Below are 25,188 nucleotides of genomic sequence, written 5' to 3' on the forward strand. Positions count from 1 at the left end.
TGAAATGAGCTGCAAATTCTCAGGGTAAGCAAAGATGGCAGGATGTGAAAGAGAATGGCAGATGTGGTCCTCAAGTAGCTGTTCCTCAGACTTGCATTTTTTAACTCTTTGGGCCCCTTTTTCAAACTGTGATTACTGTTAAACTACTCTGCAATATATCAGGAGGGAAGAAGAGAGGGTCATCCTTAAAGTATTCTTCACTTCACTGATTTGACTGAGGTTTGTTGTGTCTGTTTAATTTTCATTGCAGTGAAAGCTGGTGGGATGCGGATTGTGCAGAAACACCCACACAATTCTGATGCCAAAGAAGAAAAAGATAAGGATGACCAAGACTGGGAAACCAGCAGGTGAGCGCTTTGATTTGGTGCATGTGCTACAGCAAATTTCCGTGACCTCAAACCTTATCACCAGTTTGTTTTCCTCATAGACAGCAAACCAAAGATATGTTTGGTTTTGTATCATGAAGCAGTAGCAAATTAGATTCTCCTTCAAGAGATTTGGGGAATTTGGGAGTTTTATCTTGCTGAGCCTCCTTAAAATGGTCCTGCCAGGTAAGAGAAGGTTGGAGGAAAAAAAGTACAGTTAAAGTAAAACCTCAGCTTTTCTAAAATCTCTGAATGCAGGCTGAGCAGAGGCATGGAGGCTAGATACATTTGAACACAGCATTAGGCTGTCAGTCGGTGCATGAGGTGGTCTTGCTGTGTGCTGTGTGATTCCTTTTACCCTTTGGCCTCTTCTCCTGTCTCTGTGAGGTATCTGGCAATGTGGTGCTTTTGAAAAGGCAAGCAAAAATGAATGGTATTAATATTATCTGCTTTTATTTTAGATGGGAATCGACCAGTTTTTGTGGTGGAGGATACTAAGACAGGCAGCAGTTACTTAGCAGTTTTAACTAGATTTATGGGATTACTGCTGTGTTGAAATGAAAGCAGAGAGGTTCAATGGACTGTCACTGTGTTTCTGTTCATACAAAAGCCACCTGGTTTTGTGCTGCTTTCCTTAGCTAGCTGTTTTTCTATGTGGCAGACACTATATTTACCTGAAATGTTTATCTACTCATTTACTGCATGGGTTTGTCCTTTCATTTGTTCGAGGAAAACACCTGAGAGCCATTCTTGTGCTTTGGTAAATAGACTGACTTATATGATACTTATGTGTAAAACAGTGGTAATAAATAGGCAGTGTGAAAATGTCTGTATAAATACGAACAAATGTATTTATTTACTAAATCACAATTTGAATAGGAAACACCTTTATGAGAAAGGAAAAGTAACTTTAATTACCATATTCAAATACAGGGCAGGAAAATTAAACTTTATGCCCTTTCTTCGTCAACCAAGTTGATCATCTTGTAATTCTGTTCAATGGCACGTAAGTTGAAAGAGTCTGTACTGCAGTCAAGTTTTGTCTAAAGTAAAAAAAATGTATCTTGGGGTCAATTTAAACTTTGCTTGGGGAGGCATCTTTTTATATAACTTGTGTTTGTGGTGAGTTGACCTTGGCTGGACACCAGGTGTCCACCAAGATACTGTATTACTTCCCTACTCAGCAGGACGAGGAATGAGAAAATGAAATGGAAAAAAAAAACCAGGCAAAGATAAAGAGTTTAATAAAGCAAAAGCAAAGGCCATGCACAGAAGCAAAGGGAAACAAAATATTTATTCACTACATCCCATCAGCAGGTGATGTCCAGCCACTTCCAGGGAAGCAGGGCTTCAGTATGTGGAATGATTGCTCTGGAAGACAAACATCACAATGATGAATGCACGCACATCATCCCCCTCCCTTTCTCCTAGCTTTTGTTGCTGAGCAGATGGTATGGAATATCCCTTTGGTCAGCTGGGGTCAGCTGTCCTGGCTGTGTCACCTCCCAAGATCTCGCCCATCCGCAGCCTGCTGGAGAGACAGCCTGGGTGCTATGGAGGCACTGCTTAGCAGGAGCCAAAACACTGGTGTGTTATCCACACCTTTCTAGCTACCAATACAAAACACAGCTCTGTGAGGGCTCCTATGGCGGGAATTAATCACCTCAGCCAGACCCAGCACAGCGCTATATACCTGCTTATTTTTATCTTTCTGTGATACGCTTTCCTGGGGAGCCTCGTTAGGATCCAAATGAGAAGACTTCTTGTGCCTGTTCACAGACCTAAGCCTCTGTTACAATATAGCACCTGCTTTATTCCTTTTTTTTCAAACAAGATCATGTTTCCCCCTCTCACTCAAAGAGCGCAGGGAAGAGTTAAAATTTAACCATGATATTTGTAGCTGTGTCTGTGGTAGCAGGTGCTGTGGCACAATAGAAGTCCATCTGTAGGGGTAAGCAGTGGGTGCTGAGGACTTCATGTTCACACTGTGTGTGTTTTGGAGGTTACATAGTTTGGTCATCTGGACTGAAGGATCTATTCTAGCTGGCATGTGTTAGGTGTCTCCTCGGACTGTGTGTTTCAGTTTAGCATCACCTGCAGAGAGTCCAGGTGAGGTGCCCTGAGACCAATCCACAATGTGAAACAAAGCCTGGACAATTGAATGATCGGTAGGGGGTTGTGCTCCTGATCCTTAGATGCTGTATATTACTGTTGTAAAGCAGGTCTGTGAGCGAATGTTATGCTTTTATGGCAGGGGAAAAAGTTTAATGACCTCTAGAGCTACCTTATTAACTAGTGAACAGCTAGCTGTTGCACCTCATAAAAGCCATTCCCTTGTCCACCTGACCAGTTGATTGTCAAAATGTACACTTAGAACTTGCTCTTTGCTTTGGTTTTCATGTAGTGGAGACGCTGTTGATCTGTGTTAGCCACTTGTGCATACTGTTATTCTCGAGCCTGTATATTAGCACAGAAAGCATTGGGCTGAACTATTTTATTTCTTTGATTTAATCCTCATGATAAAGAAAGCAGCAGGAGGGACATAAGGAGCATAGTTAGACAGGAGTCAACATGAATTATAATACAAAACTGTAAGTTTGTTTACAAGTCAGAGAGAAGCTGTTTTCCTGGTAAAACTGGGAACCTTTTGTGTATGTGAGGGAAAGGGTTTAATGTGCCTGTTGTAGGCTCCTGTGGGAATACTCACATAGCTCCGGTGGCAGTACAAGCTATAGATGTGAGCAAGAAGGTATTTAGCCATAGACAGAATAAGCAAACTCCACAGGCCATAGTACATAAAATTGTTGTTTGTCAGAATTAAATTATGTTTGCAGCATGTCAACTGCTTTTGTGTTGGAAGATGCAGTCCCCTGAAGTTTGTGTCTGCTCCTGGTGATTCACAGTGCCATTTGAAAACCCTTGTTCTTCTGATGCCTGTGGAGGGTGGTTTACCAGGAAATGGGAATGGGTTTTCAGGAGGGAAGTGAACATTCCGTTTTCCTTTCTCCAGCACCTATATATATATATATATTTTGGGGCTTTGCTTGCTGGTATTTTATGTTCCTTTGCTAAGCAGATGTGGAGGCACCTGTGTTTTAACTTGCAACTCTCATGTTTTTAGTCTTTGCCATTTTAAGGTAGTAGCCGTGGTATGATGCAATCTCTGCTCCCCATTGCATTCAAAGTCAAAAGAAGCAAACAGCCCTTTAGGAAATCCATATCAGGTGATATGAGCAGCTGACAGTGATGTAAGAGAAAATAATAAAAGAGAGAAAAGTAATTTGTTTGTCAAGAGGGAGGCTAGGATGACTGAGTCATTATTTTAATCCCATTGCAGGCTTAGTTGAGGACAGATTAGTGGAACTGGCAGTAAATGGAAGCAGAAGAATTCGATCTCTCCCAGAGTTATCTGGGAGCTCTGAGAGCACATCCTCCCCACGATGGCACAAATCTGAGCAATTGCTCAGCAAGACAGCTTTCGGCTAGGGTTCATAGAAGTATTTGTAGCTTCAGAGACAGCTGGCATTGTTTTTGCAGTGTGCTTGCAGAAAAAGACCTTGGGTCACTGTTTCTAGTCTTAATGTAAACAAATCTGATAGAGGTAAACACCCCTGATATAGCTAACTGCTGTGAAGGTGACTGTAAAGTAGCATTCACCAGGTATATCTTGTTTGACATTTCTTTTTCTTGGTTGTTTAGCAACTTGGAATCCAGTTACTGTAATTTACTCTGCAAAGTATTTTAGTCAGTTCTGTTTCCTAAAATAAAATTGTTAAGACAACATACCATTTCACGACATGGTAGACTGGCCTGTCATAATGGTGGTTTGTGATCCCTTAATACAATGTGTGGTAAGATGATTTTATACAAATGTAAACTTTCCCTGCAAGCAAGTTCTCAGATAAGAGTGGTAGCAGAAATAATTTTGTGTCTGATATATAGTTTTTTTAAAGAAGAATGGCTGAATATGATTATATGGAGAAGACTCAATGGAAGAAGTTGCATCCTTTGGTTTAGGTGAACTGAAAACATGTGTGGCATTCAAAGCCAGTGGCACCCCTGTGGTCAAGGTGCCAGTGGTAAACCAAACTGAGGTGGGATCCTCAGCTCACATGTTCTTCAAGGCAAGAGTGATTTCAATTAACCTGGTTGGAAATAGGATACGGGCTGGACAACTTTCTGGACTGATCCATTACTGATTTTCTTATGATTTTGTAATTGCTTAACACTTGTATTGATTGGTGGTTTTTTTGTATGGTTGCAGTTTTTATTGACTGACAGACATACTGATTGCTGCCAGAGGGTTTTGGGGTTTTTTTTGTGTTGCTAGAGGAAGGTAAAACACGTAATTAGAGGTAGGGTTATGAATCAAACCCATCATTTTTCAGGACTGTATGTTGTCATAGAAATTATTTGGAATAAACAGGCTACTCATAGTCCTGGCCTTTATTAAAAGCCCATTAATCCATGTTTAACTGAGATTTGCAGTATCACACACAGTCCTGTGCCAGCATCTGACTCTAGGCATAATAAATACTTCTGAAAGATAATTTGAAGTGAGAGCTGCTTGTTCAGTTTTGCACAAGAGATTCATTAATTGTCACTCTGGGATTTCAAGAACAAACTATAATTATCTACCAGCATCTGGATTTTTTTTAAAAACCCCACATTTAAAGCAAATATCTGCCTTATTTTTAACAAACAGGGTAAACTGCAAAGGGTTTTATGTCTAAAGACTTTTTCTTTCTCTTTTGTTAGATTTCTGAAACAAATTACATAGTTACAGTGATTTAATTACTCAATATAAATGCCCTAGAGTGGTTTCTCTCTGTCTCTCTCTCTCTCTGTCTTTCTCTTTCTCTCTCTCTCATACTGACAGTTCAAGCTCAGGTTGTGAGCAGTCTTCACTACCCTGGAGATTGTGAACCTATTAGCTCTAGAAAGAATAAATTATGCAGCCTGGATTTTAATTCACTTTAGGACATGGATTTTTGCCTTAGTTGTATCCATTGGGTGAAAGAAGAAGGAAAGAAAAAGAGGATAATTTAGAATGTGGTGACTCAAAACCAAAGTCATGCTAATGAAGCATATGGGTCTTCATATGTCAAAGAGCTGCTCTCGGTACTTAATTACATGGTGAGACAGGAGTTGTCGAAGAACCCTTTTACCCTTCAGGTATCTCTGTGTTATTTGTTAAGTCTGAATATGCTAGTTAAGCTGAACCTGCTTTTATTTCTTTTGGAAGTGCAGTGGCAATCTCAAAAATTTGGCAGTGAGTACATACTTTCATTCAAGAGTAAATTTGTTTTGCCTTTCTCTCGCTTTGCTCTGTTCCAGCTGACAAGAAATAAACCACAGACATTATTTCCATTTTTCATTTGCCACTGAAGATTCTGCTGTCATTAAAATACGTTTAATTTTTGCCTTGTAATGACCCTTGTTGACCAAACTTCTGACAGACTTTTAAAAATATAGAGTAGGTTATATAACTAAGCCATTAGAGAAGGTTTGTATGTTTGTTTACACCCTAAATATGGAAATGCTTGAAACCGTTTTTGCTCCTTATATTTTACCCTATCATTCTGGTTATTTTAGCTGGGGCAGAAACTATGGAGTCAAAGTTCTGACCCTTTAACTTGGGAATAACTGCCCTTCTGCACAGTGAAGTCCTGGGAAATGATGTACAGTGTTCAGCTCACTTGCACAGAGGAGGTAGTTTCCATCATGGATGAAGATGTTTCAGTTCAGGTAGTTCTGATGTTATCTGTTGTAGAGTCAGCAGGTGTTTGACAGAGGGAAGTTTTGAGAGTTGTACGTAAAGTGGCAACAGGGCCACTTGAGTGCTGGTTTCAAAGGTCCCTTTGGGTTACTGTCTCAGTGGAGGCAGCCCTGAAGGAGTGAGCTGATGATGTGTACCAGCATCTGTCATCAACATACAGATCCTCTTCTTTGACAGAATTCAAATTTCTTCCACCATATTCCTAACCACCTCTTTTTTTCACCTCTTTTTGGGGTCTGATTCTGTTATGTCTATGAGCAAATGTGGCTTTCCACAGAGATTGTGTTCACACACCATATTATCATTTTACACATGACCATATAAAAGCTGAAACTTGATTAAATGTATGGCTATGATGGATATGACTCAAAGGTTTTTATTCCTATCTTTGACCTTTGAGCTCTCATTACTCCGGTGTGGAGCTTTGGAGCCAATTGACCTTAAAGGATCAAATGTCTGGGGGAAATGCAGTGGAAAAGTAACCTGGCTGTGAACACCATGCTTGCAGTTTCTGGGAAAGATGCAAACTGCAGCAAATGTTGGGCATTATCCCGTGGTCATTCCAGACTTGGGTGTGACTAACTTGTTCTTTACTTGGCTAAATATTCCAAAGGTTAAAAGGAAGTTCTATGGGAAAAAGGCTGTAAAAAAATTGTGACTATAATTTTGTAATATTATTAAGCAGAATACCAAACACAGTGCAGTAAGGGAAATTACTTCCTACCTTATCCAAAACATCTTTATTTTTTCAAAAGATTTTGTGTTTAGTGCTTGGGACTTCCCCCCCTCCCCCATCTGTATTATTCTGGACTGTAATTCACTTCACAGTCAAGCGAATATCTTCTTAATGGTGTCATACTCTGCTCCTTTACAAAAGTGACATTGCCTTCAGTGCATTTTCTCACTTTATTATTCATCTTTGTGTCTCAATCTTTTGAATAGGGTTTTTATGATTAGCAGATGCTCAAGTCTCCTAAAGTTTATATATGCATAATTTGTTTAGTTATAAAACCAGAAAACAATATTAGCCATTTTCATGTGATTTTCAGAACAAAACTTTCTGCAGGTGGCCAGTTACTGGAGGAGCAGAAAAGTAATTGCTGTGACCTCTGTTGAACCCTATCAAACGCGTATACAGTTATAGACTTAACTCTCTGTACAGAGAATAGAATGTGCAATACTGATTTCTAAATGCAGGCAAGCAAATAGGCTGTGAATATCTCTATTTAAGAACTGAAAATATCTGTGAATGTAGGGAGTGGAGAGAAAGCTAGACAGGATTGTGAATGAAGCAATTTCATACAGGAAGATGAGAGTCTTCCGAACGACTGTTTCATGCTTCCAGTATTTCTTGATGATTGAAGCAGTAAGTTGATAAATCCATCAGTGTAAGTGCCAGTTATGACATTATATGGATAGCTCTTTTCATATTCCTGAAGTACTGTGTGCATGTGTGAAAGAACTAAAAAAGATCTGATATTTCTCCCCCTCAAAGTGAATAGAAGATGCGCCATCCAGCTCAGCGAGAGCCGGGTTCAGTCCCAAAGAAGCATATGCTGTCTTATGAAATTAGCTGGAAAGCTGAGTTGAATTGTCAGCCAAGCTGGTGTAAGAAAAAGATTTTAAAAGAATGAAAGTCTTCAATTTGTATTCTGTGTGATGAGGAAGGTGAGAAAAGCTTAGTCATCTGTGAGAGGAAAATGGAAGGGAAGTAGTATCTTGTGAATGGCACAGCTTAGTTAGCACAGCTTTCCACGTCACTACAGAAAAGTGAATGATCTTAAACTAAGAGTTTGAGTGGTATAATTTTGCTTAGTTCTTTTGTCTTGGGAAGTATTAGAATGCATGGGATGAAGGCCACTATGCCAATCTGAAGGCCCAGACAATGTTGAAACAGATATTAAATAGGCGTTATAAAGCCCAAAAACTTCCAAACCCAAAAGTATTGTCAAATGAATTTAATTAAGCCAACTAAGCCCAAATAACTATTATTAAGTGTTCGGCAACACTGAGAGCGTTTCTAAAGCTAAAGATATGAATTTTTGCCAGGAAAAGCTTGCAGAAGACCAGATGCTACTCATTTATTTAGCATCAAAACCCTGTATTTGAAGTGAAGTCACCATGAGCTGAAAATGAGTAGGAGGTGTGTGCGATTGACACCATGTGTGCCAAGGAGGGGGATCTAGTTTTACAAGTAGCACCTTCCTCTCCCTCAAGTTTCTTCTGCCTCAGCTGCATCAGGCACTGAATTTTGAAGCAGTTTAATATTAAAATAACCTTTGTATTATCATTTGTTAACTGTCACTGGGCCAAACAGGAGGGAATTCATTTCACTTAGCTGCTCCCAGGACACTGGTACTAGAAGTAAGAGATACACAAGAGATAAATAAAAACAACACTGAAAGCATTTGTTATATTGTCATAATCTGAGTTTTATTTAGTCTGCTGTAGCAGCTGATAAAGCTGTACTCTGTTGCACATTGCTTGATGGGGGAGTGCTGGCTGCAGTAGACTTGCTGCCTTCTGATATTAGTGTAACATCTTAATGACTACTTCTTGGTCACAAACATCCTGTTAAATAAATGGCAATTAGTAAAAAATACTTGAGCAACATTCATACAAATCATAGAATTTTAGGGGTTGGAATGGACCTTACAGATAATCTAGTCCCAGCTCCTCCTGCCATGGGCAGGGACACCCCCACCAGACCAGGTTGCTCAAGGCCTCATCCAGCCTGGCTTTGAACTCCACTAGGGTTAGGGCAGCCACCAATTCCCTGGGCAACCTGTACCACTGTCTCACCACCTTTACAGTAAAAAACATTTTTCTAATATCTAACCTAAAACTTCCCCTCCTTCAGTTTGAACATGTTACTCCTTGTCCTATCATTGCAGTTCCTAATAAAGAGCTCTTCTCTGGCTTCATTGTAGGTCCCCTTCAGATATTGAAAAGTTGCTATGAGGTTTCCATGCAGTCTTTTCTTCTCCAGGCTGAACAGCCCCAAATTCCTCAGCCTGTCTTGATAGGGAAGATGCTCCAGTCTTCTTACCAGCTTTGTAGCCTCCTCTGGACTTGCTCCAACAATTCCATGTCCTTCCTATGTTGAGGGCACCAGAACTGCACACAGTATTCCAGGTGGAGTCTCACAAGAGCAGAGTAGAGGGGGAGAATCACCTCTTTTGACCTGCTGCCCACACTCCTTTTGATGCAGCCCAGGATTCAATTGGCTTTCTGGGCTGCTAGCACCCACTGCAGCTCATGGTGAGCTTCTCATCCACTGTCACTCCCAAGTTTTTCTCCTCATTGCTGGTGTCAATTACTTCCTCACCCAATCTGTAGGTGTGCCTGGGATTGCCATGGCGCAGATGTAGGACCTTGCACTTTGTTTTGTTGAATTTCATGAGGTTTGCATTGTCCCACCTCTCAATCCTGTCAAGGTCCCTCTGGATGCCCTCCCTTCCCTCCAGTGTGTGACTGCCCCACACAGCTTGGTGTCATCAGCAGACTTGCTGAGGGTGGACTAAATCCCCACTGCCCATGTCGCTGACACAGATGTTGAAGAGTATTGGCTTCATCACCAACCATCTTAGTTCTGATGAGTTTCTGTTTCTCTGGGACTCATTCCTAAGAAAATACGTGATTGAGTGTGCCTGGGGCTGTTAGTATGTTCAAAGGGGAATTGGCTTCGTTGCTGCAGGGTACAACCAAACTGGTTAGTTGTTTTCCCTAATGATCTTGAAATGTAACTTTTTTCTTCAGGTTGTTAGAGCTATAATTAAATTCTTGTCTAGCTCTCAATTATGTCATGCTTCATCTAGCACCTCATACTGCAGTACTGTTCTTGAAATCCAGGTGCTTTGCAATACTGAATGTTTGTCATTGCTTCCCAAAGCCTATTCTAAAGCCATCTTGTTTACTAAAAACAAATAAATAAATAAATGCAGACCTCTGGGTATTACAGTGGGAGAGCTAGGCTGGTTTTTTTGCTAGAACAGCTTAAGTTGAAGTGTCTCTTTTGAGAGTATTAGGTACTACCAAAAATCTTCAAAATAATTCAGTAAGCAAAATTTCATTACCCACCGTGTGCATCCTCGTACACCTTAAGTGTTGTTAATAAGCTTGTCTGCCCTTCAGTGCTGATGGTCACTGTCCTGAGACTGTAACCTCCTGTGAGTGTTTAGAACATGTATTGATAAACTGTGTTTACTGCTCGATGGTTGTTAGGATGATCAAGAATACTTTGCATTACTTTACTTATGAAAGCTGCTATTGCTGGGTATTTTTGTTTAAATCCTTCATGTTTTCGTACAACATATTGACATCTGTGCTAATGTTGTGCAACATGTTATTGTTGCTAATAAGCATCTTGTTTGCATGTGATGTATTAGACTTTTGACTTTGTGGAGCTCTAATGAATTAACTGACCCGTTAATGGACAATCTCATTTGACTTGTTTATTAAAATGTTGCTCTTGTGTGGCAGGTGATGGAACGAAACTTCAGTAAACTGAATTGGGTATTTTTTACTTCTGTGATTCTTTATTTCTGTGATTATGCTAACTTGTGATTCTAGAGGAAAAGTGTATTTAGCCATGTGTATGCTGTTTTATATCAACAGTGACACTAATAGCATTACCACAAATCCTTCCACGTAAGGCTATTTAGAAGGCTTTTGGCTAAATGAATTTTAGCGTTCTTATTTATTGCTTTGAAAACTGTTGTAGAATTCATTTCCTGTTTTCAGAGATTACACAATTCTGTTTCTGCTGGTGTATTTGAAGGATTTTATTCTTGTTCCTGTTTACAATAGGGGGGAAAATGCCAGGACCAAAAAGCTTCTGAGGAGTGGAGTTTCACGTTCTGCTGTTTACTCCAAACTTAGGCCTTCTGGATGGTAACACTGCTTGTTCTGGTTCCTTCCCTATATTGGGATGGTTTGGATGACCTCTGTGTGACTTCAAAGTTTAATTCTACATTTTCCCTTCATATTTTACAAGCAAGCACAATTACAGAAAACTTGAAGTCCTGCTGATAGCGTTATTTGTTCCTGTAGTGGCCCTTCAGAGGATCTCCCTTTGTGGCACATTGTTTGCTCGTTCAAGTTCTTATTGTGTGCCGCGTCCTACCCTTGAAATTATTTCTGTATTAGTGATTGCCAGTTGTTCTCTTCCTGTTGTATTTTCATAAAATCCCTTTTCTTTTTTGAGAGGAGTTCTAATGTTGAGGGACCTCTCATCCTCCTGTGCAGAGCTGACTAACAACTTAGCTGGTCTGATGATCAGGACTTGGCTCCTCTGTATTTGCTGTGTCAGAGTGAGAAATAAATATGTTGTTTATGAGCTGTATAGTTCTAATAGGAATACATATGTAATAGTCATATATGTTTTAAAGATAGCGATGTGTCATTTCTGTGTTTGACTGTTCCAGTTCCTGATCCTCAAGGGTGTCTCCATGCTAAGTCAGTGTAACGAGAGGTCTTGTTGGCATTTTTTGAAATTTGTGCCTACCAAATAGGCTAGAAGATTTTTATTTTTTGCTTTGATAATTCTTTCAGGTTTTAATACCTTTTACTGGAAGGAGGAAATCACCAAGTTAATGCACAGTTTTCCCCTGCCATAGGAGGATGAAAGGGAAGATATCTGCTCACAGTTAATGCACCAGATTTTGTCTTCCTTTTCACATTTTACAAAATTTTTGAAGTTTTATTACCTAATGGCTTTGTAAGACACTGTATAGTTCATACTTCTCCCTGCCTGTTGCCATGTCTTCTAAAACAATAAAGAGGTATTAATCAATGAAGGAAAGAGGGAGTTATAACCTCGTTATGATCTTGTTCTTCCTCTTCTGGTTTTTAAAGAGTGTGGATGGCTCTGCAGGGCCGGGATGAAACTCTCCCTGTGCAGTACTCTCCAGCAGATGGTACTTTGGGGCAATGTAGAAGGAGAGCTGGTGTAGAATGAGCCTGATGAACTCTCCCAGCATCTAGCAATCCAAATTACTGCTTAGAGACTTTCTAATCAAACTGCTGCCATTGAACTTAGTTCTGTTTCTCTAGACCTCTTTTGACCATATGTACATTTCTCACCTTGATAATCATCTTCCTGTTAAGGTAGCGTCATAGTAGTGTGTGCTGCAAAAAGTATTTGCTTTTTGCATAGCTAGTAACTTTCTCGTGTGCTCTTCAAGTCTTGTGTACTAAGCAATAGTGAATAATTGTACTTGTTTTACCTTCCTCTTTTATCTTTTGGTTTGGTTTTGTGGTGGGCTAAATAGAATTGCAGTGTGGAGGGTAAATGCATGCTACAGACTGATGCACTGGCTTAGTTCTGTTTTTCGGCTTCTTTTCCTTCTTTCAGTTGTTCTTGTGTTCCAGTTGTCTTTTTAACTGCCTTTTAGGTATTAAGCTGCTGATTTAAAAAATCTTTTCCCAGTGATTCCAGCATTTGTTTTGAGTTTAATAACTGTTCTAGGGCCCATCATTATGTATGAACAGTTAGGATTGTTTTTCCTAGTGTGTGTATTCTGCGTTTATCATGGTGCCATCTTTTTTCTTTATTGTTCTGTCATTCCTCTGAGATCCCTTGTAACTGTTTACATTCAGGGTTTTTTTAAATCCTGAATAATTCATTAACATTAGCATATATTGTCATCATGCTATTTAGGCCTCTTTTCAAGTTTCTGGCAGGATCCTGCTGTTAACCTCCATCATTATGATATTTGATTTATTCCTACACTCTATTTTCAGTTTCTGATCCTTGAGACTGTCTTCTGCCATATCCCATGGTAACTCAGTTTATTTAATGAGGAGTCTTGTTTGCATTTTTTGGAATTCTGTGCATACCAAATAGACTGAAGTTCTTTTCTTCACTCGATCATTCATTCAGATTTTATTACCAGTCATATAAAATACTTAGCCAACAAACATAACCTCTATTTTGGGGTAGCTTAACAACAACTTTACCTTGGAAATGCACTCATTCTCTCTCAAGAAAATCCTGAGCTAAAATTTTCAGACATTGTTATACTCATTAGGTGATGTGAAAATATGCAAACAAAGGAAGTAAGTAATAGATAAGTAATATTGCTGAAACAAATGAACTCTATTTTCTTGGTTTTAGTATCTTCTTTTCAAATGAACTTTCTGAACAAATGAATTTTCTTGGTTTTAGTATCTTCTTTTCAAAGCTATTTTAATGTACATATTTAAGAGAGAGACCTTGGCAAATAAATAACTTCTGTGAGATAAGTGGCATTCATTATCAAAGATTATCAAATGGGACAAAGTATCTGTGCAAAGAACCTAGCAGCAGAATTTGCATCAGAAGTCATTGGGTTTTCATTCTGAACAAATGAATTTTCTTGGTTTTAGTATCTTCTTTTCAAAGCTATTTTAATGTACATATTTAAGAGAGAGACCTTGGCAAATAAATAACTTCTGTGAGATAAGTGGCATTCATTATCAAAGATTATCAAATGGGACAAAGTATCTGTGCAAAGAACCTAGCAGCAGAATTTGCATCAGAAGTCATTGGGTTTTCACAGCATTTATAGTATTTGCTAACATTGGAGTTAATGAATTATCGCAGTTGATGTTTAGTCTGCCATTATGTCAGAGAGTGTTTACTGCATGAGATTCCATAGCCCATTTCACCTTTCAGTAGAGAGGGCAGGGTTGGGCCAAGATTCTGGGCAAATATTTGTGCATTAGGGTTTGAATGAATAAACAAAAGCTGTATTTATGGAAATGGTAGACATATGACTTGATGTATGCAACAGTAAAAGCCTTGATTGTTGTCAGTGACCTTAATAAGGAAGTAAACAGTGAAATGTTCAAGTCTACTGGTGGTACAGAGCTGTTTTGCTTACTTAAGTGCCCTACCAATGGTGAGGAACTCCAGAAGGACATCACTAAGCTCTGCAAAAAGAAGTTTTGGATTACAAAAATCATGAAGTACAGTTGGTACCATAAAACAATATAAGGACACAGCCTCTGGTTTGGGAAGTTCCCAAGCAGCAGAATTCTGGAGAATGCTCTCAGGAGCTCTCTTCTGCATGCTTCATCTTCATCTCCTTCCCCATGTGTTCATTGCTGCCTGCTGAGAGGCAGTAAGGGGAGTATGTGGCTGGCTGGCTGGCTAATTGCAGGCTGACATAACATTAAGGTCAGTTGCCATTTCAGTAGAGACATACTTGGGTTGGGAGGAAATGGTGATCTCATGGAAGATACATGTTGTGAAATTGAGTAAAAGTATTTGAAATTTGGCTTCTCAGTATCCTTGGTGGCATTAGTTGGGTACGGAGACAATCCAGTAGTACTGCTGCATTAGGCTGCAGAACATTTGTGGTGGTGTTTTAGGGACTCGAAAAATCGGAAGAACCTTCTAGGAAGGCATTTTAAAACTGAATTCTAAATTATTCTAATAACTTGCTGCTTATCTTAACCCTGTTGTAAGTAGCATAAGTAGGCTAGACTCTCAACTGGTGTCATCAGGCCTGCCTCCATGTCTTAACCCTGTTGTAAGTATCATAAGTAGGCTAGACTCACAACTGGTGTCATCAGGCCTGCCTCCATAGCTGTAGATGAGGGTCTGGTCTCTCTATCCTACACCTATGTTGTCTGTAGCATATTGTAAGCTCTACATCAAATTCAGGGAACAGCTCAAAAGCAGTGTTGCTCTCTGGATTCACCACTGCTGCACATGATATTATTAATACCTTTAATCTTGCAAGATTCCCTAGGCAAAAAGGGCTAGAGAAAATGTAAATCTAATTGCTCAGACACAACACTGATACTGTTTACCTCAGGAAATCTCTCCTGGCTAGATTCTGAGAATTAGTGCAGGGGAGGGTGAATTCAAGACATACATATATTTGGTTGGTTTATTTCTTAAGATTTGCTTGCCAAGGAGTGCTTCCAGGAGTTCAGTTTTGGCATAGCAGTGTATAAGTTAGCACCTTAACTCTCCTAGGCTTTCCTACATGTGTATGTATTATATTTAATATGTGGCATATCTTGGATATGATTAATTCTTTCCTGGTTTCTTCAGACTATAGTCATGGACATAAATATATACTGAGCTTTTCTATCAGATACAAGAAAAGAACTAAAAGCAAAGAGAGGAGAAGAGCCTCGATTTATACATTTTTCAGTTTGATTTTCTTAAGATGAAGGAAAATGAGTTGCAGTGTTAGTTGGTGATTCACGATCTGCCAAAATCAGTTTGACTAAAAGGTGGGGGGAAAACCCATTTAAACCCCATGGTTTAGGTTTTGAAGTATGGAAAAAGATGGAAATGTAAGAGTTCTCTGAAAAAAAAATAATTTTACCACAAAGCTGGCAGGGATTTTGTGGAAAAATGCCTGTGTTTTTCCAGCTGAAAAGTGAGAAAACAACCTGGTATATCTGGATGAAAAATTTAAGTGCCACATGTTAGTCTAACTAGCACAGGCTCTGCAGATAAATTCTGGTGAGACTAGTCGATCTTTGGATGGGTGTCAAGACATAGATGGTTTTGATGTAAAAGTTTAATTTGGTTCTGTGCATCAGTCGCTTACTTTCACTTCCCTAAAGTAAACTGTTGGAAGAGATGAAATATCGCTGTATGGAAAGAAGCCTGGAAAATCTCTATGCAGAGTAGAATTGCTTTAATTCAGTGTTTAATACTTGGTGTTCATGACTTTTCATATTCAGTAATGAGCTGCTCTTCACCCACCTGCCCTCTGCAGCCCTGGTGTGATACTTTTCATTTAGGGTGCAAATCTGTGGTCCATCTGCTGCTAGGCATCTTGAAATGTTTTGGAAGTGATGTTCTTTTAGATACAATGTCCTGGAAGAGTTCACATTTGGTGGAAGTAGTTAGTATTGGCAGCATAAATATTGACTTCTGTGGTAGCACTCGTCAGCTGGTAATTACAGGCAATCCTGAAATGATCAGAACTGACGTCTGTCACGTGCCCACACAGTAGCTGAGACCAGACACACTTCTTTGAGTGGTGTTATAAAGTAAATCTCTTTAAGCTAAAGCTGCTGCAGCAGCATTTCCTGAGGCAAGTAGAGTCTTCTGAAAGCGTGCAGCCTCTTGTGTCCTTGTATTTAGTAGCCTCAACAAACTATTTTCCATTAATTTCCCAGGGGCCTTTGCAATCCAGACTTTATTTTTTCAGAGTTTAGTGATACCCTTCTGGAGTTCCTCACCACTGGTAGGGCATTTACGTAAGGGAGTGTGAGCTGGTGACCAATGTTGGTGATGGGGCAGTGAGTGGTACTGCATTCTGGAAACAAGATTGCAAGCATCTGGCTCAAAGTGCAAACCCAGTGTGAAGCTGGGAACTAGGTCTACCTCAGGAAGGACCTGCCTATTCACTTCTGTTCTCATGCCACCCTGGTTTGGAGCTCTTTCCTGTCAGGTTCATGATAAGTGAGAACCTCCATTAATTTGGTTTTGCTACTCTCCCTGTTTTAACCAATCCAGGAGCTATGTCTAGGGAGGGTTTTTTATGATCAAACAGCCACAACAGTGTGAGAAACCGATGAAAGTTCTTTCAGTTGCACTGTAGTCCCTGCCTTGCCTTGCAGATTGAAGCACTTCCAAGTGGCTAGCAGCCTGGCTTATATCTGAAATATTCCTGCGATACTATAGCATTTTGACGAGATTCCTGTCTCTGGTAGTGAGGAGAGAAAGATGGAGGTAGGGACAGCTTGCTGTCGGTGGGGTCAGACAGCTGGTAAACCAGTTAAATGTCTTCCCTGCAGCAGGAGCTCTGCCTCTGTTGCAAACCTCACCTTGAAGCCCTGGCTGTGACCTAACATAGTTGTGCTGGTTAACAGATAAAATGACTGAAGTCTAGGCTGCAGGCAGAGTGAAAAATAACCTTCTTCCTCTACTTCTGCCTGCTAGGAGGAATCTGTTGCCTGAGGTTATTGACAGAGTTTGAGCCATGTGCTTACTCTCCAGGCCAACTGGGTTTGCAGACTGTACTGCTAACTCTCTAACTCCAACTCAAATTACCTTCTTGAGCAGAAAAGAATTAAAAGCCTTGTGAGGGGACAGAGTGATCTTCTTTTTCACCCCTCACGTTTCCACAGAGGTGAATGGTTCTGTTTGAGCCTGATTGTGACACCTTAAAGATGTCCCTGCCCATGGCAGATGAGGTTCAACTAGATGTTTAAACATCATCCTTTACAAACATAGTACTTAAGTTGTTTTCTGTTTTGAGGGGTGAAATTTCAGACCACTGAATAGCTCATTACTGTATTTTTAAAAGCCCAAGCAAAAAAAAAAAAAAATGTTTACTGAAGCACATTTGACTTAGGAACTTGATGTCATTGCAAACAAGACCTTTGGAGGATTAAAAGGAAAGACTTACAATAACAATGTTTGTAGTCTCATTTATGTATAAACCATGTTCCTCAAAAAATACCAGCCTCCTTGTGATACAGTAGGAAGAAATTTCCTTATAAACAGATTCTTCTATAGTTTGCTTGCTGTTGTATGTCTGACACCTCTTCCTGAGGCAAGATGAGGCTGTGAATGAGAGAGAACACTGACTGATACTGAATTAAAAATACCAAGTCTTCAAGGCTGGTTTCCCTGGCATTTCTTTGAGTGTTTCTTTTCATTTGATATGGGAAGATTGCTGTCCTTCAGTGTCCTTGGTTTCTTGTAGCTAAACAACAAGTGTCCTCACTATGTGACCTTTGGTTATTGTCCTTGATCCCAAAGGCACTCTGTAGACCTCAGCTGCAAAAGAGTAAGGGCACAAATAGATGAAGAATCAGTCTAAGAATAAGCAATGAAGTGTAGAGGGTACTGTGCTTATTGGATGTCAGTTCCTCAGAGTGGGTTGTCATCCTTATTTAACAGGCTCATGTAGGAGGTTACCTTGTTTCTATAAATTATTGGCAGCTTTGCTAGGGAATGATAGGAACACCTAAGTCTGGATTTCATGCCTGCTTCTTTAGGCGGGGGAGAAAATCTTCATTTTGTGTACCACCTGAGGGTAAGTTAGAGGTTTGCTGTGTTCGTAGTAAGAATTTGTGGAATGACAGTGTTACGATCCGATTAATGAGAGGTGCCTGTGCCCAAATTAAGGTGTGAATGAGACCATATGCTGAAGTCAGTAATGTGTTAATGATATAATAATATGGGCTTTATTTAATTATAATTATAGATGTGAGTTAGAGGAATAGAAAGAAATAGAAAAGAGTAGAGGAAGGGAGGGAGGGAGGGAGGGGGAGAGATAGTCACCACCTGTGGATCCAGTGGTGTCACACTGGCTCTTCTTCATCCTGGGCTTGTCAATGGTGGAGGTCCCAAATCATTCTTCTGGTGGGTGGGGGCCCTGAATTATGCTTCTGGTGGTGGGATCCAAGGTTGTTCATCTGGGGGTGCCACCTTTTTTCAGTCCAAATTCTGGGTATCCCTGGAGGCATTTTCCTAATTTACATTAGGTGGGAAGAGAGATGGGTGTGCCTTCATTTGCATGCTTCCTCTGGGTGGGGGTTCAGTGGTTGCAGATACCATCTGTCTGATCACTCAGGGTGATCTTTGTTTGACCACTGATATGTGTATACAGTTTGCCACAGTAGGAATTTTTGTCTAGATGCGTTAATCAAGATGTGCTAACCAGATCTTGCCTCTGCCAGGCCTGGAATTAGTGCAAATTCATCTCTTTTGTGCTTATCTCAAGTTGTCTTATCTTGGGCATGTCCTTTTTGTGGCCTTAACAGTGTTTGAGACAGGCAGGGTATTCTTTAATTCCTTACAGACATGAAGAGCAGTTCCTCCTAGTAGGAAGAGAATATTGCAAAAGCTGCATGCTTGATGGAAGAGGTATTTTGAAAGAGAAGAGGAATGTGTTTTAGTTAAATTAACATGTGTTCTTTCACCAAGGGACTGCCTGTCAGGTTTAATTTGAAATGAAACTAATTGTTAGTCTGACAGCTTGATGTGCTGGGAAACGCGATAAATACATTGGTACCAAAATTGTTTTCAGCTCTATTATCTAACTGTTGTTTGACTTAATGAGAAAGGAAGAGCTAAAACATGCATGTTTTTTAGGAACAGCTGCCTATAAGTTTTGCTTATGTAGAAATAATGCAAGTTTTTGTGCTCTTTTCATCAAATGCTTTTAAGAACTGTTGTACTCTTCTTTCATAATTTTTGCTAATTAACATAGGCATAAAAACATTGCTAGTTCTGGTGACATGTTAGCATGTTTGTCCTGATTGTTTTGGTTCTGTTAGTATTTTCTTCCCTACTCTAGCATATCTGGGACAGAGAGCAATCTGAATTCCCTGAACTATCAAGATATAGAACTAAAGCATTAATTTGCATTTTTGGTCATAAGAGATTTGATCAGATTCACTTGAACTTTAAAGAACTAATTGCAAGCTTATTTTACAGCTGGTATTATAAGGACAGCAAGGTCACTTTCTCTGATCAAAGTGAAGACTGAAAAGAACTGCTTGGCAACTGGCATAGATAAACTTGGAACCAATTGTATGAATCATCAAAGTTTTATTGTTACCACTTCAGACCAGTATAATTAGTCATTACCTTTTGGGCGGTCACAGGATGCAGACGGTTCTCTCAAAAATGAAAAGCTGCTGTGAGACTGGCCTTGGAGTAGAAAAGGCAATGGTTTGTCGGGAGGGTAAGACTTCAGGCACCAATCTGGACTAAGTGCTGTCTTTGTAGGCAGCTGTCTTTACTGCTGCCACTGATTTCTTCTCTTTGCTTTGTTCCAGCAGTTGTTTAGATTTTCTGCAGAACTGACATAACCTTTATCAGCTCTTGCCTTATGACAGCAACCAAAACTGCACAACAATACCAGAAAGAGGTTTAGCAAAACTTTCAAGTCGACTCTTAAATATATGTTAGCATTTGTTTCTTTCCCAAGGAGTTGCTTTTTTTCTCTCTGTTTGCAATCTGCTGTCATCTCTGGAGGGGTACTGGTTAGCAGCAGCAGGGAAATGTGTTTTCTGAAGTTCCTTTTTGATCCTGCAACAAGAAGTAAATCAGCAGAGGATCCTGGCTGTAGAAATATCCAGGGACTAATGTCTCCAAGCAGTAATTTATCAGAGCTAGATAATAAGGGGGAGAATTAAAGATCCAGAGGGGATGAATATCTTTCTAGGACAAAGAAGGGAGGGTCAAGGAGTAGGAGGAAGCTCTTGGAAGAAAAGATTGCTATTGTCTGAAAAGATAATGGGAAGGTGGTTGTCTTGACTGTGAAACAGAGAGACCTGAACTGCATTAGATAGATAGGGCAGAAAACTGAGTGACAGACTCGCTGAAATTAATGAAGAGCTAGATACAAAGAGGGAGAGGAAGGAGGAGATCAAAATTAAGATTTAAAGGGGAATGGCAGAAGGGATTAAACTTGAGGAGCAGAAGGGAGTGCAGAAAAATGTATTTGCTTGTAATGCTGCTACTCCTGCTCCTGCATGGCCAGGAACTAGACAAAAGATATTAGCAGTGCTAGGCAGTGCAGAGGATAGCAGCTCATTACTGGTATCACTTACCCTTCTGGCTTAAGTAACTACTAGTCCCAGTAAATATAACAATCTACAAACCATCAGTATGCTGGTTAGAATGATGAAATCTGTTTTCCAGCTTCACTTGTTGACAGCAAACATGCAGGCTTACCATCTATTGAGCTATGTGCAACCCTGCACACCTTGTGACAGTGATCTTCAGTAGAACAAAAAAAAAAAAGCTTTCTCCCTTTTCCCTACCCTGCTGCAAGAAAGATTTCAGATAGCCTGAATAATATTACTACGTTAAGCTGAACTTAAAAAAAAAAAAAAGAAATCAACCTTCATTGACCTTTGGTTTGGTGTTTTCTTCTAAAAGCAGCAGGGGCTACAGTCTGTTCTTTCAGACTGGTTTGAGACTTTAATAATAAATGTTTCAGATTTAACATCTCTGAATTATTAGACCATCATGTTTAAATGATACCAATCAGAAGCTCCATATGTGCAAACAGTATCTTAAAGTAACAGTAAGAGTTCAAGCAGGCAAACAAAAACCCCCAAATCTAAGAATTGTGGTTAAATCTGTTCCCATCTATATATTCACTGACAGACTCTAGTTGTATGAACAACTCTCCAAGTCTTCTTCAGAGCTTGCTTTATTTCACAGAATTTATGCCATTAAGCAGCTACTTGCTCAACATTTTATAATCCCCATTGAATTTCCTGTGGTTCTAGTTCCTATTTATTACACTTTAAAAATCTTTTTTTCTCAGCAGTCTCTGAATAATTTCCTCATGGGCTTTTTGATCGTGCTTATAAGTGTTGCTTCCAGCATGTGTTTGTTTTTAAAACATTCTTAAGGTATGAAGAAGCTGAGTTTAATGTTAATGTTAAAGTGCAGAGAGTACAATTAATTGGCTGGCCAGCTTGACCCTGAGAGCCAGTCATATTAGAATACTTAGCTTGCATGTAGTGCTTGGTATCTTACAACTATAGCTCCTGTTGTGTTTATTTGCATTGGTCTTTCTTTCTTTTAATTGAGAAAAAAAAAAGAGAAAAAAATGACATTTGTGAGAAGTTTGGTTAAGTGCTTTGCTAAGCATAGATTTGGCACATTCTTTGGGAAATGACCAATGTTTTCTTTCTTGAGCATTCCCTAGCTTGTTTGCTAAACCCTTTCCAGCTGTTACAGCGAGGGGATCTCTTGTGTAATCCTCGTTGATCACCAGAGGTCTGTTCTGTTTGCTGAAGAAAGACAGGGTTATATGAGGGTAACATATAAAAGAAATGAGTTGAGCATTCAGTGCAATTTGTGAATTCTGTATATCAGTAGACAAACTGAGTAGAATCATTAAATTCCATTAAGTAACATCCAGTTCATACACACCTTCATACCCACTCTTCTGTCAGTTTCTCATCATCCTTCATTTTAAACAATGTACATACCATTAGAGAATTTTGTTTTCTACCTGGATACTTGCTAGATGGGAGTGTAAATTAATCAGAGGTGATTTCAGATGTATGCTGACGCCAAAGGCCATGGTGAAACTTCAGAAATCTCTCAGCTGATTGCCAAATTGAATGGGAATAGATGAAGACAAAGAACTGTTGATGAGTAGCAGGGAAGTGATCACTCTGTACTTTCTTTAGTCATTAGCACTTTTGCTAAAGGTTTGCAGTTGGTCACTATTAGAAACAAATTGTCAGGTGCAGATTGCCTGGTTTAAAGTTCTAAGCTTCTTATAAACTGTAGCATTGTAAAGAGACAGTCCAGGCTTTGGACCGTAAGACAATTCAGGTTGGAGATAGCCTCAAGAGATCTCTAGTCTGGGCTCAAAGCAGGGGTAACTATGAACTCAGACCAGAGTGAGTACTCAAGGCTTTATTTGGCCAAGTCTTGGCAACCTCCAGAGATGGATTAATAATAATAACAGCAACAGCAACAACAGCAATAATAATAATCATGTGTTCTACTGCTTGACTGCCCTCGTGGTAGGTCTCTTCTCACAGCCGATATGAACCTCCCTTGTTTCAGCTTACCCCTGCTGTCTCATCCTGTGGCCATGCACTGGCTCTGTCTGCTTGATAACCTCCTTGTAGGCATTGACAGACCACTGTTAGATTTCCCAAAGCCTTCATCCCTGCAGGTTGAACAAACCCAGTTCCCTGAACTATAGGATAAGTGGTCCAACACCCTGAGCATCCTGATGGCCCTCACTGAGCTCACACCAGTTTTGGGGGCCCAGAACTGGATGCATTATTCCAGATGTGGTCTAGTGAGTGCTCAGCAGAGTGAGTTAATCTCCAGCACAAAATAGTGCCAGCTTTTTGTGCTGCCAGGGAAGACTTCTGGCTCATTTTCAGTGTGCTGTTCATCAGGAATCCTGGAGAGAAATTAGGTGTATTAGTTGTAAAACAGTCTGATCCCTTCATCAGCCTCTTCATCAGCCTGTATTTCATAACTTACCACTGTGTCAGGTTTCTCTCCAATTTAACTTTGAGTGTCTTTACCTCTCTTTCACAAATCCCAATCTTTTGTCTTTTTTGTCTTTGTTTGTTCCCGCCTGGCCTGTGGAGCTCGTATTTTCTGCACTCAGATCTCCTGGGATTTTCATTTGTAACAGTGCATAGCAGGGACAACACATAGAAGCAATGATGGTTAAGAATAGCTGGTGTTTTATGTGTTGTTTTTGGAAGTATTGCTGTCTGACAAAATTGCAGGACACTCCCATTTGGTCTGTGAAGCTTTGTGAAATCTGTGCAGGGTAAACTGTATTTGCTTTGCCTTTGTCATGAGTAGCAGATACCTGCAAGCACAAATGCTTTATCTGCAAGCACAGATGGTGTATCTCATTAGACTTCCTAATGTAGCTGGAAATTTAGTTGAGCTTTTGGTCTTGTGGATCTTTATCTGTTTGAAATATTCAGACTTTTGTTTCACACCTGAAGATACCTACACATCTTGCCTTACTTGTGTCCTTGGGCTATCATGGTCACATTGCTGCCCTGGTTTTTTTGCCATACTCACAAGTGGCAGAGAGAATGTTCTTGATGAAGTGGCAGTTAAGACTCTTGGAAAAGCTGTAGCAATGCCACAGCTTCTTCCTCTCTTAGTATGGCAGAGCAACTTACCTTCCCCTGAAGATAGTTACTCAAAGAGTATAGGCTACATCCCTGTTTTCCAGAGGATCAGTAGTATATACTTCTGTCTGCAGGGGATAGACAGCCTTGTTGCTGTGGAGGAAGTCAAGTCCTGGTCAGAGCTGTCTTGATTCTGCTGTCAGTCATGCAGGAATATTTCAAGAAGTATCAGGATGAATTTGAATTTTTAAGAAGTTAAGAGGTACTGTGTTCAGACTTATGTATAGCTAAAGGTGTTCCAGGAAGTAAGTTGTGTGAGTCCAACCCTGTGACTTCTGCTGTACATCTCTTCAAAGTCTTTGTTATTTGCATTTCTTCCCTTAGCTGATGAATTGCAAGAACCAGTTGATCCCAGAAAACAATGCTTAACTAATCAGTCTGCTGATCTTAAGGTATCTGAGAGGAACAGGTAATTTTCTTGTGTGTTTTGAAATTCAGAGGGTAGTAATACAGAACATGTGAGATTATCATCCATTTTGCAGCCGAACAGTTCAGCACCTCAGAGAGCGCTGCTTGCCATGGATAAAGGATTCATTCTCACAGAGACAGACACTATCTTGGATGAAGCTCTGATAGTTAGTCATCTGCAATGCATGAACTAATGCTGCCAAAGTACAGCACGGGAATAGCTATCCAGCTATGCATTGGATTTTTTAAAAAAAATTAGATTAATAGACCCAAGCACACGGAAAAGTTTAAAGCCTAAGGTGTAAAGATCTGGATTGTTGTGTAAATAGGAAAAAATTTTTAATTCAAAGCTTTGTGTTTTCAGTAGAAAAAAAAGTTGGTCCTGTGTCTTAGAGTAAGATAAACTTGTTATTTAAAGTTTTGATATTGACCTAATTTATGAAATGTGCATTTCTTCCCAGCTATGGAAATAATTTCAGCCAGAGCAAGCTTTGATGTGAAGGGTATTATGTATTCCTTTTTAGGGGATGTTGCAGGTTCCCGTGTCCAAGCTCTAAACAGGATGAAGCATCTCAGGCCCACTAAAGTAAAAGTAAAATAAAAGTAAAGTAAAAGTGATTTCATTTGTTTGCCTTTATTTGTTGCAGTTGTAGAATTATTTTTGTGTCACTTTTATCAGTGGTTCCCTACTCTCTGCTCTCAGAACTGGATTTTCAAAGTCGTTATATTTGTAATTTACTGTGGTAACTCTGACAGAGAATTTGCTTCCTCTGTCATGATTCTGGTCTCCCACAAAGTGGGGTTAAACAGCAACCAGCCAACCTTTGGTCAGCCTTATTTTTAGTGTGAAAAGGCTAATGGGGAAAAAAAAGATCAGTTTACAAGTTAATTTTCATGGGATTTGATTAAGATGCTGCTGAGTCACAAGTTCACTGGTCTTCTGTTAAGTTTTTAATGTCTCTTAATCCACACGGTTTCTGTGAAGATGAACAGTGTTGACTGTAGAGGCCCATTGCT

General features: G+C 39.8%; 1 protein-coding gene across 1 annotated transcript in view; it reads left to right on the plus strand.

Annotated features, from left to right (window-relative positions):
• Nucleotides 1-250: 250 nt before the first annotated feature.
• The window catches only part of DAP (death-associated protein), a gene marked incomplete at its 5' end in the record, with an annotated part of 44,581 nt that continues 19,643 nt past the window's right edge, over nt 251-25,188 (plus strand). The window contains one exon of the mRNA XM_009074962.1: nt 251-347. Within this exon, the coding sequence (XP_009073210.1) occupies nt 251-347 (97 nt within the window). The remainder of the gene's footprint in view (nt 348-25,188) is intronic.

Source organism: Acanthisitta chloris, unplaced genomic scaffold (assembly GCF_000695815.1).
Source record: "Acanthisitta chloris isolate BGI_N310 unplaced genomic scaffold, ASM69581v1 scaffold20755, whole genome shotgun sequence".
Lineage (NCBI taxonomy): Eukaryota > Metazoa > Chordata > Aves > Passeriformes > Acanthisittidae > Acanthisitta > Acanthisitta chloris.